This window comes from Podarcis vaucheri (genome assembly GCF_965113315.1).
Source record: "Podarcis vaucheri genome assembly, chromosome: 10".
NCBI lineage: Eukaryota > Metazoa > Chordata > Lepidosauria > Squamata > Lacertidae > Podarcis > Podarcis vaucheri.
The window spans coordinates 1,896,384-1,910,700 of NC_138748.1; the positions used below are offsets into that span (position 1 = coordinate 1,896,384).

The 14,317-nt window shown below is 45.3% G+C and overlaps 1 protein-coding gene across 7 annotated transcripts in view; it reads left to right on the forward strand.

The window, feature by feature from the left end:
* Positions 1 to 14,317, forward strand: part of ITPR2 (inositol 1,4,5-trisphosphate receptor type 2) — a 387,592-nt gene that overhangs the window by 216,096 nt on the left and 157,179 nt on the right. For all 7 annotated transcript variants that reach the window (XM_082240062.1, XM_082240063.1, XM_082240060.1 and 4 more), the window contains 3 exons: positions 6,358 to 6,548; positions 7,779 to 7,921; positions 9,851 to 9,959. In XM_082240062.1, the coding sequence (XP_082096188.1) occupies positions 6,358 to 6,548; positions 7,779 to 7,921; positions 9,851 to 9,959 (443 nt within the window). The remainder of the gene's footprint in view (positions 1 to 6,357; positions 6,549 to 7,778; positions 7,922 to 9,850; positions 9,960 to 14,317) is intronic.

The window sequence follows — 14,317 nt, forward strand, 5'->3', positions numbered from 1 at the left end:
ATCTGGCCCATGGCTGGTAAACCTTGCCAACCCCTGTCCTAGGGGATTTTAACATCCATGTCGGCATGACCTTACAAGGTGCCGCTCGGGACTTCTTGGAAAGCATGGCTTCCATGGGGCTGTCGCTGAATAAGTTTGGCCCAACTCATAATTGTGGACATGCCTTGGACCTGGTGTTTACCTCTATAGATGTGGGTTATCTGACACTAAGTAAAAGTGAAACAAAAGAAGAAGAGTTTGGATTTAATATCCCGCTTTATCACTACCCGAAGGAGTCTCAAAGCAGCTAACATTCTCCTTTCCCTTCCTCCCCCACAACAAACACTCTGTGAGGTGAGTAGGGCTGAGAGACTTCAAGGAAGTGTGACTGGCCCAAGGTCACCCAGCAGCTGCATGTGGAGGAGCGGAGACGCGAACCTGGTTCACCAGATTACGAGACTACCGTTCTTAACCACTACACCATACTGGCTCTGCCATGGTTAGATCACTTCCTGGTGCAACTGGACTGTTCTCCGACCCTTCCCCTCTGCAGGGAGGTGGGACCAATTCGGATGGTCCACCCCCACCACTTAATGGATCCAAATGGTTTCCAAAGAGTGGGAGGGAATGTTTTATCCCATGTTGATGGCCTTTCAGCTGATTCCCTGGTGGCCTGCTGGAATGCAGTTAACCAGGGCTATCGGCTGTCTGGCTCCAAAGCGCCAGACAGCTGGAACCCAGACAGCCTCGTGGTTTTCCCCAGAGCTGAGGGTGATGAAACAATCCTTGAGACGGCTAGAGTGCCGGTGGTGGAAAACACTCTGAATCAGACCAGACACAGGTTAGAGTCAAGCCTACCAAGTGGCAATAGCAATGGCAAGAGGACCTTCTTCACCACCTCTACTGCATCTGCAGAAAATAGCAGCAGGAGACTCTTTCAGGTGGTTCACAATCTAAAGGAACCACCTTTGCCACCAGGGAGTGGTAAAGACCCCAAGATCTCCTGCAATGATTTTGCAAAGTTTTTTACAGACAAAGTTGCTCAGATTTGGAAAGAAGTAGACTCCACCGTGGGAGCAGGGCTAGGGCAGGAGAGTGCTGGAGTCCTGTCTAGTCAAGTTGCATGGGATCAGTTCCAATCTGTTACCTCCGAGGATGTGGACAGGCTGCTTGGACGAGTGAAACCGACCACCTGTATCCTTGATCCTTGCCCATAAAAGCGAGCCAGGAAGGGCTGGGTGATGGGCTCTGCAGGGTGGTGAATGCTTCCCTCTGTGAGGGAGCCTTCCCAGACCCGCTAAAAGAGGCAGTTATTAAACCGCTCCTTAAAAAAAAAATCTCTTGACCCGGCCGATATGGCCAACTATCGCCCAGTCTCAAATCTTCCATTCTTGGGCAAGGTGATTGAGCGGGTGGTTGCGGAACAACTCCAGGCACGCCTGAAGGATGTGGGCCATTTGGATCCCTTCTAATTCAGGCCTCACCATGGGACTGAAACTGCCTTGGTCTCACTGGTCAATGATTTCTGGTAGGCTAGGGACAAAGGTGAAAACTGTTTCCTAGTTCTGCTGGATCTTTCAGCAGCCTTTGATACCATTGACCACAACATCCTTCTGGACCATCTAAAGAAGTATAGTGGTTCCGCTCCTTCCTCCCGGGTCCTGTCCAGAAAGTGGTGTGGGAAGATGAGTGTTTGGACCCCTGGGCTCCCACTTGTGGGTGAGGAGATTTCACCCCTCCCATACCCAAGAATCTCCTGACCATCTCCTGATGGTCTCTGCTGACTCCACAGAGAAGAGGAGGCGTGTCCTGCCTATCTACTTATTCTGCCCAGCAACATATCTGTGTGTGTGAGAGAGAGTCAGTCAGTCAGTGTATCGGAGAGAGTGAGAGTTAGAGATCCTAGAGATAAGATTGCTGCTAAGAGCAGCTGCAGACTCTCAGTGTAGCATTGATTTATGCTTAGAATCTTCAGCTCTGTATATAGTTTTGTACCATAGTTGTAGTTACAGAATAAAAGGAAGATATTCTACAGAGCTGCTCTCCGAGTGGTTTATACTCTGCAAGACTCTGCAAAACTCTGCTGCGCAACGACTGAATTATTGAGACAGTGAATCCGGTGCTCTCAGCTCTGAGCTGTGAGTCCACAGCACTGTGACCTGTTCCTGCGAGAAGGGGGTCTCTGGCGGTGCTACCCAGCTCGCCTAGCCCAGTCGGGGTTGAGGTGCATGAGTCCAGTTGGTGCACTGGCTCTAGGGCGATGCTGACATCGGGGTGCCTCAGGGTTCCGTCTTCTCCCCCATGCTTTTTAACATCTATATGAAGCTGCTGGGAGAGATCATCAGGGGGTTTGGGCTGGGTGTACATCAACATGTGGATGATACCCAGCTTTACCTCTCTTTTAAATTTCATCATCAATCTTTATTACGGTCCAGAGAGCCAACAAAACATTACAAATTAATACAGAGTTCATACAGTCTACCTCCAGGTTAATCAAGCACTTTGTTTGGAATATAGGGCTCGTTTGTTCTTGCAACCACCAATAAAAACTTTGCCACTGCCAACGTTCTAGCTTTTGTCTGGTCTTCCCGTAGGAACCTGACATAGTGAGCCTCTGACTTTCCCGGGAAAGGCACCAGCAAGGGTAGTATCAGTTCAGCCCTGGCCTGCTCATACTTCGCACAATGTAACAAAATATAATCTAAATCAGAACCAGTGAAGGCAGTGAAGTTCCTGTATGAGTGCCTGGAGGTGGTTGGAGGATGGATGGCAGCTAACAAATTGAGGTTGAATCCTGACAAAGACAGAAGTACTCTTTTTGGGGGGACGGGGCGGGCAGGTGAATGGGGTAACTGTGTCCCTGAAGGACCAGGTGCACAGCCTGAGAGTCATTTTGGACTCACAGCGGTCCATGGAGGCTCAGGTCAATTCTGTGTCCAGGGCAACTGTCTACCAGCTCCATCTGGTACACAGGCTGAGACCCTACCTGTCTGCAGAATGTCTCACCAGAGTGGTGTATACTTTAGTTACCTCCCGCTTGGACTACTGCAATGTGCTGTGTGTGGGGCTACCTTTAAATGACCCGGAAACTTCAACTAATCCAAAATGTGGCAGCTAGACTGGTGACTGGGAATGGTCTACTGAAAGAGCTACATTGGCTCCCAGTACATTTCCGAGCAGAATTCAAAGTGTTGGCGTTGACCTTTAAAGCCCTAAATGGCCTTGGCCCAGTATACCTGAAGGAGCGTCTCCGCCCCCATCATTCAGCGATGAGGTCCAGCAATGAGAGCCTTCTGGCGGTTCCCTCACTGTGAGAGGTGAGGTTACAGGGAACCAGGTAGAGGGCCTTCTCAGTAGTGGCGCCTGCCCTGTGGAACACACTCCCTTCAGATGTCAAGGGAATAAACAACTATCTGACTTTTAGGACACCTTTTTAAGGGAAGTTTTTAAGTTTGATGTTTTATTCTGTTGGGAGCCGCCCAGAGTGGCTAGGGGAAACACAGCCAGATGGGCGGGGTATAAATAATAAATTACTCTTATTATTATGGCTGGGACGCAGGTGGCGCTGTGGGTAAAAGCCTCAGCGCCTAGGGCTTGCCGATCGAAAGGTCGGCGGTTCGAATCCCTGCGGCGGGGTGCGCTCCCGTCGTTCGGTCCCAGCGCCTGCCAACCTAGCAGTTCGAAAGCACCCCCGGGTGCAAGTAGATAAATAGGGACCGCTTACTAGCGGGAAGGTAAACGGCGTTTCCGTGTGCGGCTCTGGTTCACCAGAGCAGCGATGTCACGCTGGCCACGTGACCCGGAAGTGTCTTCGGACAGCGCTGGCCCCTGGCCTCTTGAGTGAGATGGGCGCACAACCCTAGAGTCTGGCAAGACTGGCCCATACGGGCAGGGGTACCTTTACCTTTACCTTTATTATGGGTAAGTGAAATTTTTACCTGGTCTCCCCGGACATAGGCCTTAGAGATTAAATGCAAACATGTGTAACTCATTCAGTAAAGGAACTTCCTTTTTTAAAACACACACAACTATTTCCGAAAAGGCAAAGGTCGCCACTTCTCTGTTCCAAAATTCCCCCAAACATCTCTGTTTTTGTTCTAAAAAACAGCTTCCCTGAGATTCTGTGCCTTTAGCTAATACCCTATTTTTTGGTAACTCTCATAGGACATCAATCAAACTTGCAATACTGCCTCCTCTGGTGCAGTTCTTTTTTCTCTTCATAGTGTTATAGAAAAAAAACCTGCTCCTTTTCCCTTATGAGGTATCCAGGAGCCTGTATAGAGTCCTTAAGTGGGTTCCCGATCGGTAAGAGAAAATAACAGAAGCCAACCAGAAAATATTGAGAAGCAAAGCGGCTAGTAAGCCTGATCATTATTGACTGTTGCAACAGGCTCCCCACAGGAGGGAGGATAGAACCCAGAACAATGGTGTGCAAGCCCTTATATAGACTTTTGAAGTTGCCCACCCTATAGCCCCTGAAATATGATACATACATTGCAGATAGAGGTGGTCTACAGCATAAATCCTGCCTCCCAGGATATCTGTTAATGGTCACTGATTGCTGTACCTGGGCAGCCTGGCCATTCTTTTCTGATGGTAAATACTTTTAGTTGCTGAATCCAGGTCACAGGCTCTCTCTATTCATACACAAACACGCCCTTAAGACAGGATTTGTAAGCAAAAAGACAAAGGGAAGGCTTTCCCCTTTCCTTCCTCCTTGCAGAGAAATATACTGAATATATATTCAGTTTGGGAGAGTCAAAATGACTTCAGGATTTCTCTCCTGTACTATTTCAGAAACGTGGTTTATATACTTATGTATGTTGTCAGGGCTGCTTCCAGATCCCAGCTCACAGAGGATCACGCTAGCCAGCGTTCACTTTATAAAAGTCTTTATTAAGTTACAGTTTCCAATTCCAAGCTGCAGCGTGCCGCCCTACATCTTATAAGCTAGACCGGCGAAGCTCCGTCTGAGTCCCCGCCTCCTGAGAGCCAGTGTGGTGTAGTGGTTAAGAGCAGTAGACTCGTAATCTGGGGAACCGGGTTCGCGTCTCTGCTCCTCCATCTGCAGCTGCTGGGTGACCTTGGGCCAGTCACACTTCTCTGAAGTCTCTCAGCCCCACTCACCTCACAGAGTGTTTGTTGTGGGGGAGGAAGGGAAAGGAGATTGTTAGCCGCTTTGAGACTCCTGAAGGGGAGTGAAAGGCGGGATATCAAGTCCAAACTCTTCTTCTTCTCTTCTGTACACCAACTTAATACCCTAGCCTTACTCCACCTTTTCCGCCTGACCGTTCTTCTCTGGGTCCCTCTGCCCCCCGTGGTCTCTTCCTTCCGGGACTCTTCTGACGCTGACCCCCCGGACCCTTCTGTCTCCTTGCGGCGGGCTTTAGGACCAGGCTCCCTTTCCGGGCTGCTTACTGTGCCGCCTTCCTGTGCATTTGAACTTGGCGCGTGCGCCCAACCTTCCACTTTCCGCTTGACCGTTTCTTCGCTCTCCAATGGAGGTGTGGCCACTCCTGACTCATGCCCTCCCCCCTGCGGCGAGCCGCCGGATCCCGATGCCTGGTGCCCTTCCTCCCCACTGCGCTCTGTTGGGGACGTTGGCCCCGATTTCCAACTGCTGCTCTCTGAACCCCCTCTTGTCCCTTCTTCCTGGGGTGTCCCCCTAAGCTCCCCCCTTGCTCTGGTCACTGGCGCTCCTTTCTGTGAATCTTCCGATTCACTGGACAGACTCGGAGACCTCGGGTCGTCGTCATCGCTCATCTTTCCTTCGGACTCCTCCCCCTCGCTCTCTGTTTCCTCCCTTGCCCTCGCCTCTGCTCCTGAACCCCTGACATATGTGTTTGCCTTGTACATTTATGAATGTTTCTTTTATATTTAGGACCTTAGAATGCTTATAACAATAGGGTGGAACTAGACATGAACTCTTGATATGGCTATTGCCAAAAACAGCAGCCTCGTGTTAAGTTCTCCCCTCTTTTGCCATAATGTTTTGGCTGCCTCACTCAGATTGTTTCCGTGCTCCTACCAGTGGTAGAGTGGGGACAAAGAAATGCAAAACATGGAGAGGAAGAGAAAGAGGGCACAAAACACAGAGGCAGAAAAAGGCAATGTAGAATATATAGCTTTTTTTAGAGAGGTGCCAGCATACAGAGTGATGTCACTCTATGCCCATGGAGAATCCTAGGCAGTGGTGCGTTTCCCACCACCCTTAGAAGTTTAGTCTGTTTGCAAGCCTAGTCTTTTTCTGTCTCCAAAGTTTCCATTTTCAGCAACATTCCCTTCTTATATGCCATGTCTACTTCCCATCCTTTTACTTGGATTATTATGTTTGCATCTGTACTAAGATTTTTCTATTCCAAATGCATTCTTCCAAAGCAAAGAACCGTGGAATTGCAATCCCTGTGGATTTGGACAGCCAAGTTAATACACTTTTCATGAAGAGTCATTCTAATATGGTGCAGAGAGCAGTGATGGGTTGGAGAATGTCTGCCCGCAGCGGACCTCGCTTTAAAGAAGCACTCGGAGGACCTTCTTGGGATTACAGGAATATCATTGAGAAACTACAGGTGTGGTAGAAAATGGCACATGTTTACAGTCTGTATATTATTGGTTTTTTAAAAATTGTATATGAGGTGCTGGAGAACACAATGCTTAGGACCAGCATGCCACAAAATCCACAAGCGTTTCCAAATTCGAATCTTAAAACTTCTCAACAAACTAAGCAGCCAATTTGCACCCCCATTGACTTTTTATGGACTGCCTAGAGTGTTGGGGAACTCAAGACTTTTCTATTGGAAAATGCAACTATTTATTATGTATATTGAAGGGACTCATGGTGTTCTGTGGCACAGCAGGTTTAGTCACACTTATATCTCTCTTGCTACAAGTTTTCCTGCTACATTAAAACAAAAACCTACAAAGCTGATGGACTCAGTGATCTTCCATCGTGAAAGGAAGGAGGCAGCCCTTGTTTCGACGCAATTTTAATTCAACCCCTTTTACTCTAACATGTAAGGCTCAGTGATTATGTTTTGAATCATAGGCCCTCCCCTTCCTCAGTTGACAAGATGGGCGGGTGAATCACAGATTGATGCGTTTTAGGCCACCAATTGGAATATGAGCATATATGGGTCCATAGAGGTGCCCACTAACACTAGGTAAGTAGTGAAGGATATCAGAGACAGAGAAGTGGTAGGGTAGAATTGTTCTCCATCCGTCCACACTGAACTCCTGTCCCACTTATGGTGGTTTCTCACTCTCTCAGGTCAATGACAGAAGTTTGTCTTCTTTCCTCCTGAATGATGCTTTCATCCAAAATGTGTGCTGGCATATCTGATGTTAGCATAATGTTGTGGCAGCACAGTAAACATTCTGTCTTTTGAAAATAAATGCTTACATAGCTGTTACTACACACTAATGATTAGTTGGTTTACTTCCTCCAACAGAAGGAGCCATTCTGTCCAGAGAAGACTCTTTTTGTCAGATTAGGGAACCATTTAGATCCAATTTGTTATGTTCTTGCATAGAGGCTTCTAGTGAAAACATCATGTTATAAATATAGCGGCGATATATGTATGAGTGTCTGGATGAAATTAACATGTTGCCTGAGTGTTATGTGTTTCTGGTATATGACTACTATTTTCATCTGGTCATCCCAGTCCACATCACAGATTGGGAAAAATGTTGAAAAATGAGGACTCGTTCTACTTCATGATTGGAAAACTAGCAGCAGACATTAAACAGATGGCCAGTTCCAACTAAACTGGACACTTTCCTCTTGGTGTTTTATTTTTTAGGATGTTGTAGCCTCCTTGGAACAGCAGTTCAACCCCATGATGCAGGCTGAATTTTCGGTGTTGGTTGATGTATTGCACAGCCCTGAACTTCTTTTCCCTGAGGGAAGTGATGCTAGAATCAGATGTGGGGCTTTCATGTCCAAGTAAGTGCCTGAAGCTATTGAAGCCAAGGTTTGTTCTTGGTTTTACCCATTGTGGTTTATTCTTCTGCCTTATTCATCATAGTGAAAGACACTTTGTTTCTCTTATATCAAAGATACATAGGATGTCATATATTAATAGAAAATACTCAGAGTTGTAGGGGATGAGGCAGGCACCAGAGCACCAATTTTCCCAGTTAATGGTGTGTAAGCGATCCAAAATACATTTAGTTTGGTGAGATTTTCCCTGTATAGGGAAAACTTTTAATGTGTAATGTTTAATTATGTTTTTATATATGTTGGAAGTCACCAAGAGTGGCTGGGGCAAGACAGTCAGATGGGTGGGGTAAAAATAAAACAACAACAATAACAATTGAAAACTGTTAGGGAAAGAGCCCTGTAAATAGCTGAAATGAATAGAAAGACAAAGCAATGTGTGCTGGATTGCTGCACAACCTTTTAATAGCACACAAGCTTTCTAAAATCAAGTAGATTCCCCCCAATAGAGATACGATTACAAAATGTTATGAGCATTTAAATTTAAATATATTGCAGTGAAACTTAATATGCATTTAATCTCTTTTGTCAAAGCATTTGATCTAGGGACTGATACAAAACCAATATCTTCCTTGATTTTTATTATATATTGTTAAACTCCAACTTGTAGTGTATTCAGTCTTCCACTATCTATACTTGGCCTTGACTTGTTAAAGTGTTTAATTGCAGTCTGGCTGAGTGCCTTTAATATTGGCGTCTTGGCTTTCCTATGCCCTTGATGTCCTTCAGGAAATCTGCAAATGTTAAATAGAGCAAACTTGGAGAAGCAAACAAATTTGGCAATTTTTCTGTTTCTACAATAACTGGCATATTTTGCAAAGCTGAGGTGGTAGCATTTACACAAAGGTTGATGATTATGCCAATAAATGCCAAGAAAAACTAGAAAACAAGATAAACAGGTAGTCTGTTCCCTTCTCCATTGGTGGGTATGGCTTTTGCCTTCAAAGGCGGACTTGGACCTACAGTGGTGCCCCGCAAGACGAATGCCTTGCAAGACAGAAAACCCGCTAGACGAAAGGGTTTTCCGTTTTTGAACTGCTTCGCAAGACGATTTTCCCTATGGGCTTGCTTTGCAAGACGAAAACGTCTTGCGAGTGTTCCGATTTTTTTTCGCTCCCCCCCTTTTTCTAAGCCGCTAATAGCCTTTTAGCCGCTAATCCACTAAGCCTTTAATAGCCGCTAAGCCTTTAATAGCCGCTAAACCGCTAATAGCGCTAATCCGCTAAGCCGCTAATAGGGTTGCTTCGCAAGACAAAAAAAACGCTAGACGAAGAGACTCGCGGAACGGATTAATTTCGTCTTGCGAGGCACCACTGTAGTTGTTTCCCAAATAGATTTGTCTAGTAATGGGGTTGTGCTGAGCTCCCAGTGAGCTACCCATTCTTCTTGAAAAGTTAGCTAACATCTGTTCAGGCCAGGCCAAACTGTGATCCATGGACCACAACTTCACTCCGGTGGTCCACAGCATGCTTGCTGAGTTATGGTTGAAGATGGGGGGTGGCACATCCATTGCATTAAATAGACCGATATTTAACTGTATTTTATTGCTTTTTACATTTCTTATATTGTATTTCATTCTATGGATTTCAAATTGTAATACATTGAGGTAAAATATATAAGATATGAAAAGCAACAGAACTACAACAAAAATTGCAGTTTTCTAGCACGGTTCATTAAAATTGCTGTAATCGGCAGAAAAATCAAAAACCTGCTAAGACCTTTAGCAATTTTCATGTGGTTCTTTGGGGGGGGGGTAAGTTTGGGAACCTCATTAGTTTTTGCCAATATAATGAAAAGTATCCAAGTGATTAGAAAATCATCAGAATAAGACTAACCCCATTTGGTGTGATATTTTGTCTCATGTTTTACTTTAAGGCTGATAAATCATACAAAAAGGCTAATGGAGAAGGAAGAAAAACTCTGTATTAAAATTCTCCAGACATTACAAGAAATGCTTGACAAGAAGGAAAGCTTTGTGGAAGAGGTATGTCTGTTCTCTTTGATCTAAAGAGCAAAAATATTTTTGTTGTACAATATTAGCTATGGTATTTCATGCCGTATTTATAGTAGTGTAATGCATAAAGATGCGGGTGTAAAACACGTGGGTGGTGCTGTGGTCTAAACCACTAAACCTAGGGCTTGCTGATTGGAAGGTCGGAGGTTTGAATCCTTGTGACAGGGTGAGCTCCCGTTGCTCGGTCCCTGCTCTTGCTCTCCAACAGTTTGAAAGCACATCAAACTGCAAGTAGATAAATAGGTACCACTCTGGTGGGAAGGTAAATGGCGTTTCCATGCGCTGCTCTGGTTCACCAGAAGCGGCTTAGTCATGCTGGCCACATGACCTGGAAAAACTGTCTGTGGACAAACGTCTGCTCCCTCAGCCGGAAAAGCAAGATGAGCGCCACAACCCCAGAGTCGTTTGCGACTGGACTTAACTGTCTCTGGCTTAGTGTGGCCACTAAGTCTATTCTAGGAATCAAAAATTCAGGAGTGGGAGGATCCTTACAACAGTGAAGGATTCCTGTTGCTGCTGCGGGGGGGAGGGGGCAGGACTCCATGAAATGCTAAGTATTAAAATAGTCACACTGTTGTCGTTGTTGTTTCTTGGCATCCATCTGTCTCAAGAGACTATGAAGTCCAACACAGGGGAGATAAAAGAGGGAGAGATGGAAGAGGGAGGGGAGGGTAAGCAGGAAATAATAGAAATCCAATTGATTATTGATTACTAGGCATAGTTTCAGCAGAGGTTGAGGACTAAGGGGTTGTGCCAAAGCCACTCATGCCTGGCAATTATAGTGCTTTATAGCCTTGGTCTGAGGGAAACAAAATTCAGGACTGGAAAGAGTCTTCAAAATTACAGCGTTTCTATAATTCTAAATACTGAATTTCTATGAGTGCTAGTCAGTTGCTATCCCATTCTAATACAAGAGAGGCTTCTGAATCAGGGTGTAGGACTTTTCAAAACCTTCATAGAACTAGTTTGATTTAGAACAAGAACACAAACACTTCACAGTTTGTGTGCTAAAGCTGAGATGTGAGAAAACCACTAGAGGGGGTTGGTTTCACAGCAAGAGGCTACTTGTGGGGCGCCAGCCAAGGGACCTTATGTGACCCCAGTTGTTTTCTGTGGTGAAGAGAGCGGTTGTGCTTGTTAATATTTTTCAGACTGAGAATTGTTTCTCTTCTTTTTTAACCCACTGAATCTCTCACTTCAGAAACATAATTAACAATGTGAAAGTTGTGAAATGTTCTATCACTTCCCAAGACTTTCCCTGACTTCCCAGTGGTGTGAATCACAGTTGTTGTTTTAATAGAGTTTGAAAGTGGTAAAGAATTGCTCATTAGATTGCCCAGTGTGTAACCTCTGCAATTTCTACTGATAAATACATCAGAACATGCTGGTCTGCACCAGTGGGTGACAAAGGGAAACATCCCATTAAGTGTTAAGTGTATATCTCTATCTGCCCAGACCCACCCACCCAATTGCTTGAACTTTAGATCCAAATGCCAAAAGTATGTATAGTCTATCACATGCCGTACATTTTGCAGAAACAGGATAATTGAGCAACAGTTTTTTTAACAGAAAATATCATGAGAGAATGCAGAATGCAAACTGTTAACAACCGTTCATTTTAAAAACCAAAGATATGATTTATTCATTGTGTAAATCTGGATTAGTGCGGATTGGCACTGCGAGTCAGAATTATGGAGTTGGAAGGGACCACGAAGATCTAGTCCAGCCCCCTGCAATGCAGGAGGCCCTGCGGAGTGTCTGTCCTGCCCCGGCTTGCCCCGCCCCATGGGCAGCTGCCCCCTGCAGGTGGCTGGCCCCGCCCCTGGGCGCAGGGCACGTGAGCCGCCCGGGCGCCTGATCAGCTTGCTCCGCTGCTGGGCAAGGAAGGAAGAAAGGGTCCACACTGGCCTCCTTTGTGCTTGCTGTGTGCAAGGCCTGCTTGGGAGCTGAGTGCCTGGGACCAAAGGGGAGCCTTTTCGCCACACAGACCCAGCGGTGCCTGCTGCCGCCACTTCTCCCTCCCAAAGTGAGTAAGGTGCTGGTCTCCATTGGGCCTCTGAGGCTTGGGACATCCTGTGAGGAGGCCCCTCTCTTTGGGTTGGGCAGAGGGTGGCGATGGAGAGGGGAGAGGAGAGGAGGCTGAGGGAACACCCCACAAGAGAGGGTGAGGGGTTGCTTGTTCTGCAGGCAAGGGGGGACAGAACTGGGATCCTGAGGCTTGGAGCACGTTTCCCCACAGGGGAGCCACAGAAAGAATGTAGTTGGTCAAGGGAACAGTGGATTCAAAAAGTTTGAAAACCTCTGCTTTAAAATGTTCATTCAGTGTGCCTAATATGCATTTTTAAATATTAAAATGTATGTTGTGTTAATGGAAAAATCTAGTGAACTTTATTTAAAAATGAGTTTTAAACTTTTAAAATAATTTTTATTACATTTTCTGTTAGTATAAAATATAAACGCTAAAATTTTCTAAATACATGTGAAGGGTTTTTTTAAAAACAACAACCACAACAAAGAGGCTTGAAAAATACTTGTTAAGACAACCTTGCTATATACCTGCTTATATGCATTAAAATGGACAAGGACTAGAATGCAGAATAATGAAAGGGATTTTCTTAATTTGCTACTTCTTTCCTTTCAGACATGTTTCCTACAGTGCAGAACATACTGTTGGCAAAGGGGGATCATAAAATATTCCAGCTTGACAGGTTAAGACCTCATACCTCATGTTGCGTCTGCTTCAGTTTACACCTTTTCAAGTTGTGCCCCACGGCAACCTGGAAGTACCAGAAGGGTTACTTCCGGGTTTCACCAGTCGTGCATGCACAGAAGCGCTAAATCGTGCGCAGACGTGGCGCTTCTGGATGCAAACGCTTCGAGTTGCGGACATGCCTCCAGGATGGATTATGTCTGCAACTCGAGGTTTCACTGTACTATAGAATCACAGACTTGTAGCACCGGAAGAGACAATGAGGGTTATATAATCCAACCCCCTGAAATACAGGAATCTTTCATCCAATGAGGGGCTTTAACTGATGACCCTGAGATTAAGAATTTCATGCCTGAGCTATCCCTCAGGTAAGAAATGTGACTGGTTCCATGTCTTGCAAATGTTGCTTATTACCCTCTTCCCTCTTTAGTACCTCTTATTGAGATAAAACTTTTGATCTCTTACTAAGAACAACAAATGTGTTTAATATTTCAAAGTAATACTATCACAAATTGTTTATAGCTCTTGTCTTTCAGTGGGTTCATTGTGGCTATGCTACTCCACTTACAAGAGAACTTGTGGAAAGAGTAGGGTCTTGTTTCTTAGGACATGCAATGTGTTGGGAAAGGACAGATGTGGAGAGGTAAAGTTTAAATCCTAAACTGAATCATGGTCTAATAAATTATTCTAAAAACATTCTGTTCATATTAGCATTTGTAGAATTGACATTCAGCACACCATAGCATATATTTTCAGCTAAGGTGCCATACTATTTAAATTTCTAAAATATTAGATCTTCATATTGAAATAGTAGGGGGAGAAATCCCCATATAGGAAGGAGGAAAATAATGTGCATTGAGTAATTTGGCCCTAAGCAAATAGAATACTTATTGCAGAATGCCATAAATCAGATGTGGCCAACTCTCAAGAGACTGCAATCTACTTTCAGAATTAAAAACTGGCAGTGATCTACCTGTTTTTTGGGGGTTCAGCTCAGTTTTTTTAGGGAGGAGGAAAGCCCCGTTTTTTGGGGGGGGGTTGGCTCAAAGTTGAAAGTTGCCATAGCAACAGTTAATCATTACAATATACACAGAAAAAAGGAAATTTAGTATAAAAGCACAGTTTTGAATCCTGAATCAGCCGTCAGATAGTGGCCCTTGTTCTGACTGCCCCTGCTAAGAACCTGGCAACCTTTGCTGTTATGTGCTCTGTTTGGTCTGACAGGAGAAAGGACACTGTGGCAGTGGTTGTGCGCCCTGGGATGGTCAGTACGAGTGGGGTGATGATTTTTTAATAGTGGGTAGACATAGCAGACGACGCAGCGATTTCTCCAAAGCAGCTCTTTATTTGTAAGCTGGAACAGAACTGAACAGCAAACAGCTCAGCCGGCCTGCTTTTATAGGCAGCCGGCTGTCAACATTGTAGCAACAACAACCCAGGGTTTCCCGCCTAAAATAACTGACATGGACCTGAGTGAAAACTATATACACGATACTCCTGGTGGCCAGGGGGAGAACTTCAATACATAGCAATGATCTCGTTCCTCAGGTCGTTGTAGAGAGTGCAAGACAGGAGGACGTGAGCCACTGTTTCGGTGCTACCGTCTCCACAGGGGCAA